The 22,698-nt window shown below is 55.4% G+C and overlaps 1 protein-coding gene across 1 annotated transcript in view; it reads right to left on the bottom strand.

The window, feature by feature from the left end:
- The window catches only part of TPP1 (tripeptidyl peptidase 1), a 130,992-nt gene that overhangs the window by 91,053 nt on the left and 17,241 nt on the right, over nucleotides 1-22,698 (bottom strand). Inside the window, exons 2-4 of the mRNA XM_029601900.1 lie at nucleotides 18,406-18,545; nucleotides 6,586-6,736; nucleotides 4,205-4,326 (exon numbers count right to left, since the gene is read on the bottom strand). Coding sequence (XP_029457760.1) covers nucleotides 4,205-4,326; nucleotides 6,586-6,736; nucleotides 18,406-18,545 — 413 coding nt within the window. The remainder of the gene's footprint in view (nucleotides 1-4,204; nucleotides 4,327-6,585; nucleotides 6,737-18,405; nucleotides 18,546-22,698) is intronic.

Consider the following 22,698-nt stretch of genomic DNA (forward strand, 5'->3'; position numbering starts at 1 on the left):
CCATCTTCTGTGGCTCTACCCCCACACAGAACGGACACCAAGTGTAAGATACTCCTTCCATCGTCTGTGGCTCTATTCCCAATACAGAACAGACACCAAGTGTAAAATACTCCTGCCATCGTCTGTGGCTCTATTCCCAATACAGAACAGGCACCAAGTGTAAGATACTCCTTCCATCGTCTGTGGCTCTATTCCCAATACAGAACAGACACCAAGTGTAAGATACTCCCTTCCATCGTCTGTGGCTCTATTCCCAATACAGAACAGGCACCAAGTGTAAGATACTCCTTCCATCGTCTGTGGCTCTATTCCCAATACAGAACAGACACCAAGTGTAAGATACTCCTTCCATCGTCTGTGGCTCTATTCCCAATACAGAACAGGCACCAAGTGTAAGATACTCCTTCCATCGTCTGTGGCTCTACCCCCACACAGAACAGACACCAAGTGTAAGATACTCCTTCCATCGTCTGTGGCTCTATTCCCAATACAGAACAGGCACCAAGTGTAAGATACTCCTTCCATCGTCTGTGGCTCTATTCCCAATACAGAACAGGCACCAAGTGTAAGATACTCCTTCCATCGTCTGTGGCTCTATTCCCAATACAGAACAGGCACCAAGTGTAAGATACTCCTTCCATCGTCTGTGGCTCTATTCCCAATACAGAACAGGCACCAAGTGTAAGATACTCCTTCCATCGTCTGTGGCTCTATTCCCAATACAGAACAGGCACCAAGTGTAAGATACTCCTTCCAGCGTCTGTGGCTCTATTCCCAATACAGAACAGGCACCAATAGTAAGATACTCCTTCCATCGTCTGTGGCTCTATTCCCAATACAGAACAGGCACCAAGTGTAAGATACTCCTTCCATCGTCTGTGGCTCTATTCCCAATACAGAACAGACACCAAGTGTAAGATACTCCTTCCATCGTCTGTGGCTCTATTCCCAATACAGAACAGACACCAAGTGTAAGATACTCCTTCCATCGTCTGTGGCTCTATTCCCAATACAGAACAGGCACCAAGTGTAAGATACTCCTTCCATCGTCTGTGGCTCTACCCCCACACAGAACAGACACCAAGTGTAAGATACTCCTTCCATCGTCTGTGGCTCTTTTCCCAATACAGAACAGACACCAAATGTAAGATACTCCTTCCATCGTCTGTGGCTCTATTCCCAATACAGAACAGACACCAAGTGTAAGATATTCCTTCCAGCGTCTGTGGCTCTATTCCCAATACAGAACAGGCACCAAGTGTAAGATACTCCTTCCATCGTCTGTGGCTCTATTCCCAATACAGAACAGGCACCATGTGTAAGATACTCCTTCCATCGTCTGTGGCTCTATTCCCAATACAGAACAGGCACCAAGTGTAAGATACTCCTTCCATCGTCTGTGGCTCTATTCCCAATACAGAACAGGCACCAAGTGTAAGATACTCCCCACTGTCTGTGGCACTGTTTCCCCATCTACAGGTAAGACACTGTCTGACTGTGGCACTTTTCCTCATACCGAACAGATGCCATGTGTAATATTGTCTCTCTGTGTGTGGCACTGTTGCACAGTACTGAGCAGACTCTGGGGCCGATGCAATAAAGTCGCGTAGAAAGCGGGAGCTGAACAATCAGCGCCCGCTCTCTTAACGTGCCCCAGGCGCTCCAAAGGGGGGGCGCCATGCAATATTAAAATTAGGGGGTCACGTTAGCAAGGAGGCGCTCGGGTTGCTTGCACTTCCTTGCTAACGTGAACCCAATCGGTTTTCGTGACTGCCGTATATTGGTCATGAAAACAGATGCCGAGTTTATTGGCGTCGGTTTTCCTTACCGGCAGACAGCCACGAAAACCGATGCAGATGAACTCGGCGTCTGTTTTTGTGATGGGTTCGACTGTCAATTTTTTAGTTTTTTACTTTTATTTCTTTTATTTTCATCCTACTTAATATCTCAACGATATTTTTCCTGTTTTCTGTACTTTTTTTGATGCGCACAGCTATTAACGCCTGCTCCAGGCAGGCGTTAATAGATGAGAGTTAAATATGCGTCCGAGACACATTTCCAACACCATCGCCAAACCCATAGCTGACATATTCAACTTATCACTTGATCAAGGCATTTTCCCAGACAACCTAAAATGTGCGGTCATCAAACCAATCCTTAAAAAACCGCAACTTGATGAATCCGATCAGGCAAACTTCAAGCCCATTTCAAATCCTCCATAGCCAAGATCATTGAAAAAATCGTTAACCAACAACTCTCCAAGCACCTGGAAAACAATAATATATTATACCTGGCCCAACACAGCTTCAGGAAACTCCTTAGCACAGAAACGCTACTGCTCTCCCTCTCTGACACAATCCTCAGAGAACTAGACAGCGGCCACTCCTATCTCCTTATTTTACTTGACATCTCCGCAGCATTTGATACCATGAACCACAAAATAATACTAAACAGACTAAGAGAAATTGGCCCATGCGACATCACTATCAACTAGTTCAACTCATACCTATCTGACAGATCGTACAAAGTAAGACTAAACTCGACAGAATCAAAACAGATACCCCTCCCATGTGGCATTCCACAAGGCTCATCCCTATCGTCCTCCCTATTCAATATACACATGATGCCCCTGTGTAAACTTCTAGACAGATTAGGATTATCCTACTATGTATATGCAGACGACGTTCAAATACTACTCACCTTAAAAGATTCCCTCGAGAAAACATTAAAATTATGGGACACTTATCTATTGACAATAAGGCAACTAGTTTCACAACTATCCCTATCTCTCAACCACAACAAAACAGAAATCCTATATATATCCAACAAACTCACCGCATTACCCTGCCCTGACGCAATTTCATGCCAATCAAAAAATCAAACAGTCTCTACAGTAAAAGACCTAGGCATCGTTCTAGATAATGAACTAAACCTTAAAAACACATTAACTCCATGATAAGAGACGGATACTACAAACTCCAAGTCTTAAGAAAACTCAAACCGCTTCTATACTCCCAAGACTATCGAATGGTACTTCAAGCACTACTTTTCTCAAAACTTGACTACTGCAACGCCCTTCTTCTGGGACTCCCTACAGCCACCTTAAGACCAATCCAGCTACTACAAAATGCTGCCGCTAGAGCTCTTACAAACACCAAACGATCAGCTCACATTTCACCCATCCTTAAAGAACTACACTGGCTGCCCATTCCATACTGAATTCAGTACAAAGCCTTAACCCTCATACACAAAATTCTTCACAATGACAAGTCTGACTGGCTGAATGCTTCCATACACTTTCACATCCCACAAAGGAACCTTCACCTCACAAACACTGGACTTCTTCCAATCCCCTCTCCGAAGGTGGCACACCGGAAGTCAACAATGGAACGTGCACTATCACTGGCAGGACCTACCCTATGGAACAAGCTTCCAACAGAGCTAAGAACGGAACCAATGACCCAATCATTCAAGAAAAACCTAAAAACTTGGCTCTTTCAAAAAGCCTTTACAGCAATAACATGACACCAACCAAAATCACCCACCAATCACAGACCCAGTGAGAAAGAACTTATTGCCTACCCACAAAAATCTAGGACTACTCCCTCCTGAAACTATGATAATTCTTGTTATGACGAAACTCCATGTTAATTCTTGTAATTATAAATGACCTTACTCCTTGTTCACCTCGGTTAAGTGCCCACTTACACCTTATAACTTGTTAACGTGTTTAGTTCATCTAAAGTTATTTCCATGTTTCTTCTGTTAACTTCCTCAATTTCCTGTTAACTTGTTCAGTTCATCCAAAGTTAATTCCATGTTTATCTGTAAAAACAGGAAACTTTGTCGTTTCCTGCACCACTTGTTTCCCTGTAAACCAATGTGATGTGTCAAATCGAATCTCAGTATATAAAAATAAATAAACAAAAATAAATCTTTTTTTTTTTTTGCATCAGGAGTGAATGCCTAATAGCCTCATTCACAAGCATTTGCATGTGATGATCGCTATTAGATTCACTCTGCGTTGGACGCGCATTGAATATGCGCTAATCCCCTTATTGCATTACAGAATTGATTAGTGTCTATTCTACCCGCATCCGACTGCAGGTTAACAGTGCGCTCGCGTCAGCGCAGCGTACTGCATCGGCCCCTCTATGCCTGGAGTACTGATTCCCAGCATTGAACAGATGGCAGCATGTCTCACCAAAGTCTATGTGATCTGCCAGCTCCTCATAGACTTTGTAGGGCACCAGTGATCTCACTACACTCTTCTGTCCATTCACGTATCGACTGAATTCAGAGCCAGGCAGCAGCTTCTCAGCAGTTCTGAAACAGAGACAAAGAGAGGGGAGAGTGCAGTTAGACAGGGCATGAAAAGCAGTGAGAGAAATAGAGTGTGAATCCCTGCAAAAAATATTAGCACCTATTATAGCAGTGCTACTCAACCACTCCCTGGGGCACACCTAGCCACGATGATTTTATATACCATCGTTCTATGTATAGATCACAACAGTTTACAAAGTGACAATCATGCTTATAACTCAGCAAACAAAGATCGGTTACAGGATGGTCATAGGTAGGTATTAATTTCTATCAAGTGAAATTTTCAGGAACATATAAAATTTATCTAGTATATATGGCATAGAGTACGGATAAATAAAACTAAATTATAGTTTTCACATCTTAGATGGTGGGTTGTTTTGAGAATCTTGCATTCTCTCATTTGATTTATTCTTCATGGCTCGATTATTATCTTTTGTCCTTGTCTTTGTGGTTCTGTATATTTTGATGTTTTAAGTTAAATTATATGCGTTTTTGAACAGCCATGTTTTTAATTCACATTTGACTCTATCTGGTAAAATACGTAACATCTCAGGCATAGAATTCCAGAGCTTCGAATCCTCTATGGAAAATACTTGATCTGTTATTTGCGTCGGATGTGTGCTCCGTACTGTCGGAATAGTCAGTAGTCCTTTATTTTGATATCTTAGTGTTTGCTGAGGATTGTGATGTTGTAGTGTCACTCCTAACAAGCCCGTGTTATTGAATTAATAATGATGAATATTAATGTTAAAACCTTATAGTAGATTCTTGATTGTACTGGTAACCAGTGCAGTGACATCAGCGAGTGTGTAATGTGATCATATTTCCTGGATCCTAATATTATTCCTGCTGCAGCATTTTGTAATAGTTGTAGTGGTTTTAAGTGACTTGCTGGAAGACCTAGTAGTAAGGAGTTACAGTAGTCAAGGTTTGAAAAATATTAGAGCTTGCAATACAGTATGGAAATCTGCAAAAGTTACTAATGGTTTAACCGATGTAGTGTACGTAACTTGGTATAACCTGCCTTAATTTACTGATGTGCATTTTCATTGTGAGGTTCTCATCTAGCTATACTTGATTTGAGGAATTATTTTGAAAATTCCCTAGGTCTAGGGCAGGTGGTTTAACTATCGATGTCTTTCTACTAAGCCAAATGATTTCAGTCTTTTTAGGGTTTAATATCAGTTTAAGTTGTGATAGTTCTAGTTGTATTTCTTTCATATAGGTAGAGAGTGTCAAAGCTGTATTTTCAAATAATCTGAAGAGTGGGACGTAAAACTGTATGTCGTCAGCATACAAGAAAGTTATTCTTAGATTTGTTAGGAATTTACACAGTGGGAGTATGTAAATGTTGAATAGTGTTGCAGAGAGGGCTAAGTCTTGAGGGACACCTGTATCATAAGAACATAAGAAAATGCCATCCTGGGTCAGACCAAGGGTCCATCAAGCCCAGCATCCTGTTTCCAACAGTGGCCACTCCAGGCCATAAGAACCTGGCAAGTACCCAAAAACTAAGTCTATCCCATGTCCCCAACCCTCTGCTCTGCAGCCTCGATTACCAGGGGGGATGGTCCCACCAGGACCTGACAACCCCCTGGGAGGCTAGACCCTGCACTGCTGGCCTGCTGCAGAAATCTTCCTTTTTTTTTTTTAAACTTTAAAGGAATCCTAACCAAGATCCCCAACAAACCAAAAAAGCAGCACTAAGCTAAGAAGAGCAAAAAACCCCTAACTTAGCACCACCGAGAGACACCAGGCTTTGCACCTCCACCATCTGCTGGAGACAGAAGAATACTGGCAGACACTAGGTGGCACCTCGGGGGTATAGGACAGAGTCCGCGAAGTCTTCTTCTGTCTCCATCTGCTGGTGGGGAGGCAAAACCCAGCTGTCCTGGGCTGATCCGGGTACGTACAGGGAAATACATTTTCCTTTGTCACCTGTTCTGTTCTCTTCCCCGTTTCAGTCCTCCACCTTCATCCATTACCTTTCTTCCCTTTCTCCCTCCTCCAGCTATGCACATTCCTCCATCCAGCTCTCGGCTCCAAAACCTTCACACACCAGCAATGTGAGCTCATGCTCCTAGTCCCCAAGGCTGCTCCGTTTCCCTCTAGCACTGGATTGTGCACTCAGACCGCAGCACTTACCCTGTGAGCACAGGGCCCAGGAGCAGGCTGTGCTATACTCTCATCCCGAGACCCCTCCCCAACGCTCACCCTGGGTGCATGACGCCCTGCGCTCTCTCCCGCGACTCCAGCACTCACCCTACTGTCATGGTACACCACAGAAAGTCCAAAGTCTGCACGGTCTGGCAGTCCCCAATCCCAAACGTCTGCAGCCACTTCTGCACTGTGCTGATGGTCAGGCTGCAAGGTTTGATCAGGGCTGTCAGCTCCTCCAGGGTAAGGTACATTCCTGAAAGAGACACCAGAAAGAGAGCCAACATGAGGGGAACGCAGCTGGTGAAAAGGACCTGGCTGGTGGTGGGCACGGGAGGGAGCGAGCTGGCAGGAAGGGGAGGCTCAGGGAGGAGGCAGAGCTCACCATACAGTGGAGAATTTGGGAAGGGCCCCCTCGAATCATCCCCCGTGGGCAGTCTGGAGAGCATTCATCCTTCACCATCCAGAAGGGAATCAGGAGAGACCCTGGAGGTGGGGAGGAGCGGGCTCTCATCCTCACTGCAGGGAGGGGAGTCTGAGGAGGCCCTGGAGGTCGGGAGGAGCGGGCTCTCATCCTCACTGCAGGGAGGGGAGTCTGAGGAGACCCTGGAGGTGGGGAGGAGGGGGCTCTCATCCTCACTGCAGAGAGGGGAGTCTGAGGAGACCCTGGAGGTGGGGAGGAGCGGGCTCTCATCCTCACTGCAGGGAGGGGAGTCTGAGGAGACCCTGGAGGTGGGGAGGAGCGGGCTCTCATCCTCACTGCAGGGAGGGGGAGTCTGAGGAGGCCCTGGAGGTCGGGAGGAGGGGGCTCTCATCCTCACTGCAGGGAGGGGGAGTCTGAGGAGGCCCTGGAGGTCGGGAGGAGCGGGCTCTCATCCTCACTGCAGGGAGGGGAGACTGAGGAGACCCTGGAGGTGGGGAGGAGCGGGCTCTCATCCTCACTGCAGGGAGGGGAGTCTGAGGAGACCCTGGAGGTGGGGAGGAGCGGGCTCTCATCCTCACTGCAGGGAGGGGAGTCTGAGGAGACCCTGGAGGTCAGGAGGAGCGGGCTCTCATCCTCACTGCAGAGAGGGGAGTCTGAGGAGACCCTAGAGGTGGGGAGGAGCGGGCTCTCATCCTCACTGCAGAGAGGGGAGTCTGAGGAGACCCTGGAGGTGGGGAGGAGCGGGCTCTCATCCTCACTGCAGGGAGGGGAGTCTGAGGAGACCCTGGAGGTGGGGAGGAGCAGGCTCTCATCCTCACTGCAGGGAGGGGGAGTCTGAGGAGACCCTAGAGGTGGGGAGGAGCGGGCTCTCATCCTCACTGCAGGGAGGGGAGTCTGAGGAGGCCCTGGAGGTTGGGAAGAGCGGGCTCTCATCCTCACTGCAGGGAGGGGAGTCTGAGGAGACCCTGGAGGTGGGGAGGAGCAGGCTCTCATCCTCACTGCAGGGAGGGGGAGTCTGAGGAGACCCTAGAGGTGGGGAGGAGCGGGCTCTCATCCTCACTGCAGGGAGGGGAGTCTGAGGAGGCCCTGGAGGTCGGGAAGAGCGGGCTCTCATCCTCACTGCAGGGAGGGGGAGTCTGAGGAGACCCTGGAGGTGGGGAGGAGGGGGCTCTCATCCTCACTGCAGGGAGGGGGAGTCTGAGGAGGCCCTGGAGGTCGGGAGGAGCGGGCTCTCATCCTCACTGCAGGGAGGGGAGTCTGAGGAGGCCCTGGAGGTCGGGAGGAGGGGGCTCTCATCCTCACTGCAGGGAGGGAAGGGGAGACTGAGGAGGCCCTGGAGGTCGGGAGGAGCGGGCTCTCATCCTCACTGCAGGGAGTGGAGTCTGAGGAGACCCTGGAGGTGGGGAGGAGCGGGCTCTCATCCTCACTGCAGGGAGGGGGAGTCTGAGGAGACCTTGGAGGTGGGGAGGAGCGGGCTCTCATCCTCACTGCAGGGAGGGGAGTCTGAGGAGGCCCTGGAGGTCGGGAGGAGGGGGCTCTCATCCTCACTGCAGGGAGGGGGAGTCTGAGGAGGCCCTGGAGGTCGGGAGGAGCGGGCTCTCATCCTCACTGCAGGGAGGGGAGGGGAGACTGAGGAAGCCCTGGAGGTCGGGAGGAGCGGGCTCTCATCCTCACTGCAGGGAGGGGAGGGGAGACTGAGGAGGCCCTGGAGGTCGGGAGGAGCGGGCTCTCATCCTCACTGCAGGGAGGGGAGTCTGAGGAGACCCTGGAGGTGGGGAGGAGCGGGCTCTCATCCTCACTGCAGGGAGGGGAGTCTGAGGAGACCCTGGAGGTGGGGAGGAGCGGGCTCTCATCCTCACTGCAGGGAGGGGAGTCTGAGGAGACCCTGGAGGTCGGGAGGAGCGGGCTCTCATCCTCACTGCAGGGAGGGGAGACTGAGGAGACCCTGGAGGTGGGGAGGAGCGGGCTCTCATCCTCACTGCAGGGAGGGGAGTCTGAGGAGACCCTGGAGGTGGGGAGGAGCGGGCTCTCATCCTCACTGCAGGGAGGGGAGTCTGAGGAGACCCTGGAGGTCGGGAGGAGCGGGCTCTCATCCTCACTGCAGGGAGGGGAGTCTGAGGAGACCCTGGAGGCGCGGGCTCTCATCCTCACTGGAGGGAGGGGAGTCTGAGGAGACCCTGGAGGAGCGGGCTCTCATCCTCACTGCACGGAGGGGAGTCTTAGGAGACCCTGGAGGTGGGGAGGAGCGGGCTCTCATCCTCACTGCAGGGAGGGGAGTCTGAGGAGACCCTGGAGGTGGGGAGGGGCGGGCTCTCATCCTCACTGCAGGGAGGGGAGTCTGAGGAGACCCTGGAGGTGGGGAGGAGCGGGCTCTCATCCTCACTGCAGGGAGGGGAGTCTGAGGAGACCCTGGAGGTCGGGAGGAGCGGGCTCTCATCCTCACTGCAGGGAGGGGAGTCTGAGGAGACCCTGGAGGAGCGGGCTCTCATCCTCACTGCAGGGAGGGGAGTCTGAGGAGACCCTGGAGGAGCGGGCTCTCATCCTCACTGCAGGGAGGGGAGTCTGAGGAGACCCTGGAGGAGCGGGCTCTCATCCTCACTGCAGGGAGGGGAGTCTGAGGAGACCCTGGAGGTCGGGAGGAGCGGGCTCTCATCCTCACTGCAGGGAGGGGAGTCTGAGGAGACCCTGGAGGAGCGGGCTCTCATCCTCACTGCAGGGAGGGGAGGCTGAGGAGACCCTGGAGGAGCGGGCTCTCATCCTGACTGCAGGGAGGGGAGTCTGAGGAGACCCTGGAGGTCGGGAGGAGCGGGCTCTCATCCTGACTGCAGGGAGGGGAGTCTGAGGATACCCTGGAGGTGGGGAGGAGCGGGCTCTCATCCTCACTGCAGGGAGGGGAGACTGAGGAGACCCTGGAGGTCGGGAGGAGCAGGCTCTCATCCTCACTGCAGGGGGGGGGGGGAGTCTGAGGAGGCCCTGGAGGAGGGGAGGAGCGGGCTCTCATCCTCACTGCAGAGAGTGGAGTCTGAGGAGACCCTGGAGGTCGGGAGGAGCGGGCTCTCATCCTCACTGCAGGGAGGGGAGTCTGAGGAGACCCTGGAGGTCGGGAGGAGCGGGCTCTCATCCTCACTGCAGGGAGGGGAGTCTGAGGAGACCCTGGAGGTCGGGAGGAGCGGGCTCTCATCCTCACTGCAGGGAGGGGAGTCTGAGGAGACCCTGGAGGTCGGGAGGAGCGGGCTCTCATCCTCACTGCAGGGAGGGGAGTCTGAGGAGACCCTGGAGGTCGGGAAGAGCGGGCTCTCAACCTCACTGCAGGGAGGGGAGTCTGAGGAGACCCTGGAGGTCGGGAGGAGCGGGCTCTCATCCTCACTGCAGGGAGGGGAGTCTGAGGAGACCCTGGAGGTCGGGAGGGGCGGGCTCTCATCCTCACTGCAGAGAGGGGAGTCTGAGGAGACCCTGGAGGTCGGGAGGAGCGGGGTCTCATCCTCACTGCAGGGAGGGGAGTCTGAGGAGACCCTGGAGGTCGGGAGGAGCGGGCTCTCATCCTCACTGCAGGGAGGGGAGTCTGAGGAGACCCTGGAGGTCGGGAAGAGCGGGCTCTCATCCTCACTGCAGGGAGGGGAGTCTGAGGAGACCCTGGAGGTCGGGAAGAGCGGGCTCTCATCCTCACTGCAGGGAGGGGAGACTGAGGAGACCCTGGAGGTCGGGAGGAGCGGGCTCTCATCCTCACTGCAGGGAGGGGAGTCTGAGGAGACCCTGGAGGTCGGGAGGAGCGGGCTCTCATCCTCACTGCAGGGAGGGGAGTCCGAGGAGACCCTGGAGGTGGGGAGGAGCGGGCTCTCATCCTCACTGCAGGGAGGGGAGTCTGAGGAGACCCTGGAGGTGGGGAGGAGCGGGCTCTCAATTTCACTGCAGGGAGGGGAGTCTGAGGAGGCCCTGGAGGTCGGGAGGAGCAGGCTCTCATCCTCACTGCAGGGAGGGGAGTCTGAGGAGACCCTGGAGGTCGGGAGGAGCGGGCTCTCATCCTCACTGCAGGGAGGGGAGTCTGAGGAGACCCTGGAGGTCGGGAGGAGCGGGCTCTCATCCTCACTGCAGGGAGGGGAGTCTGAGGAGACCCTGGAGGTGGGGAGGAGCGGGCTCTCATCCTCACTGCAGGGAGGGGAGTCTGAGGAGACCCTAGAGGTCGGGAGGAGCGGGCTCTCATCCTCACTGCAGGGAGGGGAGTCTGAGGAGACCCTGGAGGAGCGGGCTCTCATCCTCACTGCAGGGAGGGGAGTCTGAGGAGACCCTGGAGGAGCGGGCTCTCATCCTCACTGCACGGAGGGGAGTCTGAGGAGACCCTGGAGGTGGGGAGGAGCGGGCTCTCATCCTCACTGCAGGGAGGGGAGTCTGAGGAGACCCTGGAGGTGGGGGGGAGCGGGCTCTCATCCTCACTGCAGGGAGGGGAGTCTGAGGAGACCCTGGAGGTGGGGAGGAGCGGGCTCTCATCCTCACTGCAGGGAGGGGAGTCTGAGGAGACCCTGGAGGTCGGGAGGAGCGGGCTCTCATCCTCACTGCAGGGAGGGGAGTCTGAGGAGACCCTGGAGGAGGGGAGGAGCGGGCTCTCATCCTCACTGCAGGGAGGGGAGTCTGAGGAGACCCTGGAGGAGCGGGCTCTCATCCTCACTGCAGGGAGGGGAGTCTGAGGAGACCCTGGAGGAGCGGGCTCTCATCCTCACTGCAGGGAGGGGAGTCTGAGGAGACCCTGGAGGTCGGGAGGAGCGGGCTCTCATCCTGACTGCAGGGAGGGGAGTCTGAGGAGACCCTGGAGGTCGGGAGGAGCGGGCTCTCATCCTGACTGCAGGGAGGGGAGTCTGAGGATACCCTGGAGGTGGGGAGGAGCGGGCTCTCATCCTCACTGCAGGGAGGGGAGACTGAGGAGACCCTGGAGGTCGGGAGGAGCAGGCTCTCATCCTCACTGCAGGGGGGGGGGGGGGGGGGGGGGACTCTGAGGAGGCCCTGGAGGTGGGGAGGAGCGGGCTCTCATCCTCACTGCAGAGAGTGGAGTCTGAGGAGACCCTGGAGGGCGGGAGGAGCGGGCTCTCATCCTCACTGCAGGGAGGGGAGTCTGAGGAGACCCTGGAGGTCGGGAGGAGCGGGCTCTCATCCTCACTGCAGGGAGGGGAGTCTGAGGAGACCCTGGAGGTCGGGAGGAGCGGGCTCTCATCCTCACTGCAGGGAGGGGAGTCTGAGGAGACCCTGGAGGTCGGGAGGAGCGGGCTCTCATCCTCACTGCAGGGAGGGGAGTCTGAGGAGACCCTGGAGGTCGGGAAGAGCGGGCTCTCAACCTCACTGCAGGGAGGGGAGTCTGAGGAGACCCTGGAGGTCGGGAGGAGCGGGCTCTCATCCTCACTGCAGGGAGGGGAGTCTGAGGAGACCCTGGAGGTCGGGAGGAGCGGGCTCTCATCCTCACTGCAGAGAGGGGAGTTTGAGGAGACCCTGGAGGTCGGGAGGAGCGGGGTCTCATCCTCACTGCAGGGAGGGGAGTCTGAGGAGACCCTGGAGGTCGGGAGGAGCGGGCTCTCATCCTCACTGCAGGGAGGGGAGTCTGAGGAGACCCTGGAGGTCGGGAAGAGCGGGCTCTCATCCTCACTGCAGGGAGGGGAGTCTGAGGAGACCCTGGAGGTCGGGAAGAGCGGGCTCTCATCCTCACTGCAGGGAGGGGAGACTGAGGAGACCCTGGAGGTCGGGAGGAGCGGGCTCTCATCCTCACTGCAGGGAGGGGAGTCTGAGGAGACCCTGGAGGTCGGGAGGAGCGGGCTCTCATCCTCACTGCAGGGAGGGGAGGCTGAGGAGACCCTGGAGGTCGGGAGGAGCGGGCTCTCATCCTCACTGCAGGGAGGGGAGTCTGAGGAGACCCTGGAGGTGGGGAGGAGCGGGCTCTCAATTTCACTGCAGGGAGGGGAGTCTGAGGAGGCCCTGGAGGTCGGGAGGAGCGGGCTCTCATCCTCACTGCAGGGAGGGGAGTCTGAGGAGACCCTGGAGGTCGGGAGGAGCGGGCTCTCATCCTCACTGCAGGGAGGGGAGTCTGAGGAGACCCTGGAGGTCGGGAGGAGCGGGCTCTCATCCTCACTGCAGGGAGGGGAGTCTGAGGAGACCCTGGAGGTCGGGAGGAGCGGGCTCTCATCCTCACTGCAGGGAGGGGAGTCTGAGGAGACCCTGGAGGTCGGGAGGAGCGGGCTCTCATCCTCACTGCAGGGAGGGGAGTCTGAGGAGACCCTGGAGGTGGGGAGGAGCGGGCTCTCATCCTCACTGCAGGGAGGGGAGTCTGAGGAGACCCTGGAGGTGGGGAGGAGCGGGCTCTCATCCTCACTGCAGGGAGGGGAGTCTGAGGAGACCCTGGAGGTGGGGAGGAGCGGGCTCTCATCCTCACTGCAGGGAGGGGAGTCTGAGGAGACCCTGGAGGTGGGGAGGAGCGGGCTCTCATCCTCACTGCAGGGAGGGGAGTCTGAGGAGGCCCTGGAGGGCGGGAGGAGCGGGCTCTCATCCTCACTGCAGGGAGGGGAGTCTGAGGAGACCCTGGAGGTCGGGAGGAGCGGGCTCTCATCCTCACTGCAGGGAGGGGAGTCTGAGGAGACCCTGGAGGTCGGGAGGAGCGGGCTCTCATCCTCACTGCAGGGAGGGGAGTCTGAGGAGACCCTGGAGGTGGGGAGGAGCGGGCTCTCATCCTCACTGCAGGGAGGGGAGTCTGAGGAGACCCTGGAGGTCGGGAGGAGCGGGCTCTCATCCTCACTGCAGGGAGGGGAGTCTGAGGAGACCCTGGAGGTGGGGAGGAGCGGGCTCTCATCCTCACTGCAGGGAGGGGAGTCTGAGGAGACCCTGGAGATGGGGAGGAGCGGGCTCTCATCCTCATTGCAGGGAGGGGAGACTGAGGAGACCCTGGAGGTCGGGAGGAGCGGGCTCTCATCCTCACTGCAGGGAGGGGAGTCTGAGGAGACCCTGGAGGTGGGGAGGAGCGGGCTCATCCTCACTGCAGGGAGGGGAGTCTGAGGAGACCCTGGAGGTCGGGAAGAGCGGGCTCTCATCCTCACTGCAGGGAAGGGAGTCTGAGGAGACCCTGGAGGTCGGGAGGAGCGGGCTCTCATCCTCACTGTAGGGAGGGGAGTCTGAGGAGACCCTGGAGGTCGGGAGGAGCGAGCTCTCATCCTCACTGCAGGGAGGGGAGTCTGAGGAGACCCTGGAGGTCGGGAGGAGCGGGCTCTCATCCTTACTGCAGGGAGGGGAGACTGAGGAGACCCTGGAGGTCGGGAGGAGCGGGCTCTCATCCTCACTGCAGGGAGGGGAGTCTGAGGAGACCCTGGAGGTGGGGAGGAGCGGGCTCTCATCCTCACTGCAGGGAGGGGAGACTGAGGAGACCCTGGAGGTCGGGAGGAGCGGGCTCTCATCCTCACTGCAGGGAGGGGAGTCTGAGGAGACCCTGGAGGTCGGGAGGAGCGGGCTCTCATCCTCACTGCAGGGAGGGGAGTCTGAGGAGACCCTGGAGGTCGGGAGGAGCGGGCTCTCATCCTCACTGCAGGGAGGGGAGTCTGAGGAGACCCTGGAGGTCGGGAGGAGCGGGCTCTCATCCTCACTGCAGGGAGGGGAGTCTGAGGAGACCCTGGAGGTGGGGAGGAGCGGGCTCTCATCCTCACTGCAGGGAGGGGAGTCTGAGGAGACCCTGGAGGTGGGGAGGAGCGGGCTCTCATCCTCACTGCAGGGAGGGGAGTCTGAGGAGACCCTGGAGGTGGGGAGGAGCAGGCTCTCATCCTCACTGCAGGGAGGGGAGTCTGAGGAGACCCTGGAGATGGGGAGGAGCGGGCTCTCATCCTCACTGCAGGGAGGGGAGTCTGAGGAGACCCTGGAGGTCGGGAAGAGCGGGCTCTCATCCTCACTGCAGGGAAGGGAGTCTGAGGAGACCCTGGAGGTCGGGAGGAGCGGGCTCTCATCCTCACTGTAGGGAGGGGAGTCTGAGGAGACCCTGGAGGTCGGGAGGAGCGGGCTCTCATCCTCACTGCAGGGAGGGGAGTCTGAGGAGACCCTGGAGGTCGGGAGGAGCGGGCTCTCATCCTCACTGCAGGGAGGGGAGTCTGAGGAGACCCTGGAGGTCGGGAGGAGCGGGCTCTCATCCTCACTGCAGGGAGGGGAGACTGGGGAGACCCTGGAGGTCGGGAGGAGCGGGCTCTCATCCTCACTGCAGGGAGGGGAGACTGAGGAGACCCTGGAGGTCGGGAGGAGCGGGCTCTCATCCTCACTGCAGGGAGGGGAGACTGAGGAGACCCTGGAGGTCGGGAGGAGCGGGCTCTCATCCTCACTGCAGGGAGGGGAGACTGAGGAGACCCTGGAGGTCGGGAGGAGCGGGCTCTCATCCTCACTGCAGGGAGGGGAGACTGAGGAGACCCTGGAGGTGGGGAGGAGCGGGCTCTCATCCTCACTGCAGGGAGGGGAGACTGAGGAGACCCTGGAGGTCGGGAGGAGCGGGCTCTCATCCTCACTGCAGGGAGGGGAGTCTGAGGAGACCCTGGAGGTGGGGAGGAGCGGGCTCTCATCCTCACTGCAAGGAGGGGAGTCTGAGGAGACCCTGGAGGTGGGGAGGAGCGGGCTCTCAATTTCACTGCAGAGAGGGGAGTCTGAGGAGACCCTGGAGGTCGGGAGGATTGGGCTCTCAATTTCACTGCAGGGAGGGAAGTCTGAGGAGACCCTGGAGGTCGGGAGGAGCGGGCTCTCATCCTCACTGCAGGGAGGGGAGTCTGAGGAGACCCTGGAGGTCGGGAGGAGAGGGCTCTCATCCTCACTGTAGAGAAGGGTGGTTGGGGAGACCCTGGAGGTGGGGAGGAGCCGGCTCTCATCCTCACTGCAGGGGGGGGAGTCTGAGGAGACCCTGGAGGTCAGGAGGAGCGGGCTCTCATCCTCACTGCAGGGAGGGGAGTCTTAGGAGGCCCTGGAGGTGGGGAGGAGCGGGCTCTCATCCTCACTGCAGGGAGGGGAGTCTGAGGAGACCCTGGAGGTGGGGAGGAGTGGGCTCTCATCCTCACTGCAGGGAGGGGAGTCTGAGGAGACCCTGGAGGTCGGGAGGAGAGGGCTCTCATCCTCACTGTAGAGAAGGGTGGTTGGGGAGACCCTGGAGGTGGGGAGGAGCGGGCTCTCATCCTCACTGCAGGGGGGGGAGTCTGAGGAGACCCTGGAGGTCAGGAGGAGCGGGCTCTCATCCTCACTGCAGGGAGGGGAGTCTGAGGAGACCCTGGAGGTCGGGAGGAGCGGGCTCTCAATTTCACTGCAGGGAGGGGAGTCTGAGGAGACCCTGGAGGTCGGGAGGAGCGGGCTCTCATCCTCACTGCAGGGAGGGGAGTCTGAGGAGACCCTGGAGGTGGGGAGGAGCGGGCTCTCATCCTCACTGCAGGGAGGGGAGTCTGAGGAGACCCTGGAGGTGGGAAGGAGCGGGCTCTCATCCTCACTGCAGGGAGGGGAGACTGAGGAGGCCCTGGAGGTGGGGAGGAGCGGGCTCTCATCCTCACTGCAGGGAGGGGAGTCTGAGGAGGCCCTGGAGGTGGGGAGGAGCGGGCTCTCATCCTCACTGCAGGGAGGGGAGTCTGAGGAGACCCTGGAGGTGGGGAGGAGCGGGCTCTCATCCTCACTGCAGGGAGGGGAGTCTGAGGAGACCCTGGAGGTGGGGAGGAGCGGGCTCTCATCCTCACTGCAGGGAGGGGAGACTGAGGAGACCCTGGAGGTGGGGAGGAGCGGGCTCTCATCCTCACTGCAGGGAGGGGAGACTGAGGAGACCCTGGAGGTGGGGAGGAGCGGGCTCTCATCCTCACTGTAGAGAAGGGTAGTTGGGGAGACCCTGGAGGTGGGGAGGAGCGGGCTCTCATCCTCACTGCAGGGAGGGGAGTCTGAGGAGACCCTGGAGGTGGGGAGGAGCGGGCTCTCATCCTCACTGCAGGGAGGGGAGTCTGAGGAGACCCTGGAGGTCGGGAGGAGCGGGCTCTCATCCTCACTGCAGGGGGGGGAGTCTGAGGAGACCCTGGAGGTCAGGAGGAGCGGGCTCTCATCCTCACTGCAGGGAGGGGAGTCTGAGGAGACCCTGGAGGTGGGGAGGAGCGGGCTCTCATCCTCACTGCAGGGAGGGGAGTCTGAGGAGACCCTGGAGGTCGGGAGGAGCGGGCTCTCAATTTCACTGCAGGGAGGGGAGTCTGAGGAGACCCTGGAGGTCGGGAGGAGCGGGCTCTCAATTTCACTGCAGGGAGGGGAGTCTGAGGAGACCCTGGAGGTCGGGAGGAGCGGGCTCTCAATTTCACTGCAGGGAGGGGAGTCTGAGGAGACCCTGGAGGTGGGGAGGAGCGGGCTCTCATCCTCACTGCAGGGAGGGGAGTCTGAGGAGACCCTGGAGGTGGGGAGGAGCGGGCTCTCATCCTCACTGCAGGGAGGGGAGTCTGAGGAGACCCTGGAGGTCAGGAGGAGCGGGCTCTCATCCTCACTGCAGGGAGGGGAGTCTGAGGAGACCCTGGAGGTGGGGAGGAGCGGGCTCTCATCCTCACTGCATGGAGGGGAGTCTGAGGAGACCCTGGAGGTCAGGAGGAGCGGGCTCTCATCCTCACTGCAGGGAGGGGAGTCTGAGGAGACCCTGGAGGTCGGGAGGAGCGGGCTCTCATCCTCACTGCAGGGAGGGGAGTCTGAGGAGGCCCTGGAGGTCGGGAGGAGCGGGCTCTCATCCTCACTGCAGGGAGGGGAGTCTGAGGAGACCCTGGAGGTCGGGAGGAGCGGGCTCTCATCCTCACTGCAGGGAGGGGAGACTGAGGAGACCCTGGAGGTGGGGAGGAGCGGGCTCTCATCCTCACTGCAGGGAGGGGAGTCTGAGGAGACCCTGGAGGTCGGGAGGAGCGGGCTCTCATCCTCACTGCAGGGAGGGGAGTCTGAGGAGACCCTGGAGGTGGGGAGGAGCGGGCTCTCATCCTCACTGCAGGGAGGGGAGTCTGAGGAGACCCTGGAGGTGGGGAGGAGCGGGCTCTCATCCTCACTGCAGGGAGGGGAGTCTGAGGAGACCCTGGAGGTCGGGAGGAGCGGGCTCTCATCCTCACTGCAGGGAGGGGAGACTGAGGAGACCCTGGAGGGGGGGAGGAGCGGGCTCTCATCCTCACTGCAGGGAGGGGAGTCTGAGGAGACCCTGGAGGTGGGGAGGAGCGGGCTCTCATCCTCACTGCAAGGAGGGGAGTCTGAGGAGACCCTGGAGGTCGGGAGGAGCGGGCTCTCATCCTCACTGCAGGGAGGGGAGTCTGAGGAGACCCTGGAGGTGGGGAGGAGCGGGCTCTCATCCTCACTGCAGGGAGGGGAGTCTGAGGAGACCCTGGAGGTGGGGAGGAGCGGGCTCTCATCCTCACTGCAGGGAGGGGAGTCTGAGGAGACCCTGGAGGTGGGGAGGAGCGGGCTCTTGGTTGGGGAGACCTGTGAAAGGTGCGACGTGATAACGGGGGGGGGGGGGGGCTCTTCCTCACCATACAGGGGGCAGTCTGGGTTGGAGACTCTTTCCACGAGATCCTGCAGAATATCCACGCGCTGCTGCTTGAGGGCGAAGGTGAGCGTGACGTTATCGGAAGCAGCGAGACAGCCCATGAAGGTCCATCCCTCTGGCACCCTGGTTATCGAGAGAGAAAGACAGCGTTACAGCCTGGGAAACACCGCAAGCTGGGAGGTGAAGAGGAACCGGTCCAGCCGATGTCATTTCCAGCATTACCCGCCACTCCCCTCCCTGTGCTGAACTGGGAGCCACGAGTTGTAAGTCCTCAAACAAATGACGTCATCTGATGCAGCCTGGCACGGAAACTTATATCAAAGTGTCTAGAAGTTTGATTTTGCTTTACTGGGTGTCCTGCTCATACCATTATAGCAGGCACTGCCACGGGGTCCCTTCAGACTCATTATTTAGCAAAGAAGGGACATTATGGCGAAACCAACTTCCCAGGGAAGTGGGTGCGTTTCGGAAGCACTGATATCCTGCTGTCCTTGGAGAACACCTGCTACAAGTAAGCAAATCTGTTTTCTCCGAGAACAGTCCTGAGGGAGAATTGAGAAGAGAAGAAGCTTTTTCTGGTGGCTGAAGAGGATTGATAAGTATTGCTTGCTGGTTAATATGGGGATTTAAAAGTTTGGGGAGAGCTGAAATTGTGCACTCAAATATCAGTGTGTGTACCTTGAGTAAAAGCTAGGCAATTTAGCTTCTGTGTGTACCTTGATTAACAGAAAGGTAGGTAATGGAGAAATTACTTACCTGATAATTTCGTTTATCTTAGTGTAGACAGATGGACTCATGGCCAATGGGTTATACTCCCCTGCCAGCAGATGGAGACAGAATCAGATTTCAAAGCTGACGTCACCCTAGATTCCCCCTGCAGTGACCTCAGCCCTTCTGTATTCTCTTCTAAAGTCACTGTGGACACACTAATGAAAGAACTAGATTAAAAATATGATTAAAATCGGATAAACATAACTGTACTCAACCAATCATAAACACTTTCCAACAAGAATATAGATGCCCTGATCTAGGGACTGGATGATGGCTTGCCCGTAATCTCTTGGAATCAATATCCACTCCACGGGTGAATCTTTGGCACAGTTCTTGGGCAGCTGTGGGCGGGATGCTGAGTCCATCTGTCTACACTAAGGAAAACAAAATTATCAGGTAAGTAATTTCCTAGTGTGGAGCCAGATGGACTCAGGACTAATTGGAAGTACAAAATCTACTCCTGATCGGGGTGGGAGGCTGCCCGCGGCCCAGTTAACACCGCCCTTGTAAAGGTTGAATCCTCTTGAGCCTGTCCGTCCAGGCGATAGAACCTGCAGAAGGTGTGCAAGGAGGCCCACGTCAATGCTCGGGAGATATCGATGAGGGACAGCAGTCAAGCTTCTGCCCATGAAATGAGCTTTAACCTGAGAAGGTAATGGCTTTCCTGCCTCCACACAGGCTCCCGTGACCACCTCCTTAATCCAGCAAGCTATGGTAGCCCGTGAAGCTTCTTCACCCTGCTTTCTTCCACCATGAAGGACAACAGGAGGTCTGTCTTTCGGATCGGTTCTGAAACTTCCAGATGCCACACCAAAAGGCTACTGACATGGTCAAAGACATGGCAGCTGAGATTCAATTATCCACCACATAAGGAAACACAATTTGCTGTGTGCAAAATATTCCATTTATTAATACAAAAACTTGTAAATGTAAACAATATATTTTTAAAAATATCCCCCCATTTTTTCAAAAACATACACACATTCATACCATTCATTCAATACACGTATGTGTGTGTGTGTTTGAAAAAATGGGGGGGGATATTTTAAAAAATGTATTGTTTACATATAAAAGTTTTTGTATTAATAAACGGAATATTTTGCACATAGCAAATTGTGTTTCCTTATGTGGTGGTTAAATGATTGATCAAGGAAACAGGTTTTAACCTTCTGTGATATGTTACCATTTTAGCTGAGATTCAATGCCAAGAAGTGCAGAGTCATGCATATGGGGTGTGGAAATCCAAAAGAACTGTATTTGATGGGGGGTGAAGGGCTGATGTGCACGGAGCAGGACAGAGACCTTGGGGTAATAGTGTCTAATGATCTGAAGTCGGCGAAACAATGTGACAAGGCGATAGCTAAAGCAAGAAGAATGCTGGGCTGCATAGAGAGAGGAATATCGAGTAAGACATAAGAGGTGATGATCCCCTTGTACAGGTCCTTGGTGAGGCCTCACCTGGAGTACTGTGTTCAGTTCTGGAGACCGTATCTCCAAAGAGACAGAGACAGGATGGAGGCGGTCCAGAGAAGGGCGACCAAAAAGGTGGAGGGTCTTCATCGAATGACATATGAGGAGAGATTGAAGAACCTGAATATGTATTCCCTGGAGGAGAGGAGGAGCAAGGGTGATATGATACAGACTTTCAGATACTTGAAAGGTTTTAATGATACATGGTCAACAACAAACCTTTTACGTTGGAAAAAAATCAGAAGAACTAGGGGTCATGATTTGAAACTCCAGGGAGGAAGACTCAGAACCAATGTGAGGAAGTATTTCTTCACGGACAGGGTGGTGGATGCCTGGAATGCCCTTCCTTAGGAAGTGGTGAAGACTAAAATTGTGAAGGATTTCAAAGGGGCGAGGGATAAACACTGTAGATCCATAAAGGCGAGAGGATGGGAATGAAGAGAAGAGCCATGGGGGTGACTTGCTGGAATGGAGGCTACTACCTGGTGATTACTACCCTTACTCAATAAGCCTTTGCACGATTAATGCAACTCCAACACTGCTCTCTGCTTCAATGGCAAGGGGAAATGTGGAAAAGAGGATTTGCATTCAGATAATAACCAACAAGGACTGAACTGCACAGTCTGGGTAAACAAATAAGCGTGGGGGTAGCTTGCTTATTGCAGTGGTTACTACCCTAAACCAATTAAGCCTGATACTTCACTTTGAATGCATATACAGCGTTGCTCTCTGCTTCAATGGCAGGGAGAAATGTGGAAAACAGGATTTACATTCAGACAACATCCAACAAGGCATTGATCTGTGCAGTCTGGGGTAAACAAGCACTGTGGATCCATAAAGTCTAGAGGATGTGAATGAAGAGAAGAGGCAAGGGGTGGCTTGCTTGCAGGAATGACGGCTACTACCTGGAGATAATACCCTTATTCAATAAACATACACATAGTTAATGCGACTCCAATATTGCTCCAAGCTTCAATGGCAAGAGGAAATGTGGAAAAAAGGATTTGCATCCACAAAAAAGCAGGGGAGTAGCTGGCTTGTTACGGCGGTTACTACCCCAAATCAAATAAGCCTGATACTTCACTTTCAATGCACATCCAGCATAGCTCTCTCCTTCAACGGCAGGGAAAATGAAGAAAAGTTGATTTTTATCAGCATCAACCAACAAGGAATGAATTACATAGTCTGGGTAAACAAATAAGCATGGGTGTAGCTTGCTTGTTATGGTGGCTACTACCCTGAATCAATTAAGCATGATACTTGACTTGGAATAAGTATCCAGCACAGCTCACTGCTTCAGCAACAGAGGGAATTAAGTAAAGAGGATTTTTATTAAGACAACCAACAATGGCTGAATTGCATATGCAGGGTAAACAAACGGGAGTAGCTTGCTTATTACGGCGGTTACTACCCCAAACCAATTAGCTAAATACTTCACTGCACTGCTGTCTGCATCGATGGTGGGGGTGGAAGGGAATTGGAACCAAAAAGTTACCAATAGAGGGGGAAGTGACGTCAGCCTTCTAAGATGGACGCTTGAAGCGTTAGCTCCCTCCATGCTCTCACAAAAATTTACAAAACAGCGATATAACAAAGCGGACGACGTTTAAAATTGCAGCGATCCGTTGTCTAACAATTTACCATTACCTCCAGGAAAAAATCAGTAAATTTTAAGTCCTTTCCGTACGAAGCGAGCTGATCACTATTTGCGGCCCTGAGGGAAGACCCCGGGACGGAGGCTGATAAAATGGATGCCGCGGGCTGTCTGCAAAACCACGAGGCAAGTACTCTTAATGGCACGGACGTACCCTCGACTCTCGGGGAACCTACTAAGGAGGACTTTCGAATGTGGTTCCATGAGATCAAACAGGATATAAAAACTATGAATAACGATGTACAGGCAGCATTAGCGGAGTTTCGTTCGGAGATGGGAGATTTAGGGCGCTGTGTCGAGGATGTGGAAAACATTGTAGAAGGACATGTTATTGAGCAAGCGAGGGTAAAAGCGGACATAATGGCGCTCCAGAGTAAAAAC

Source organism: Rhinatrema bivittatum, chromosome 5 (genome assembly GCF_901001135.1).
Source record: "Rhinatrema bivittatum chromosome 5, aRhiBiv1.1, whole genome shotgun sequence".
NCBI lineage: Eukaryota > Metazoa > Chordata > Amphibia > Gymnophiona > Rhinatrematidae > Rhinatrema > Rhinatrema bivittatum.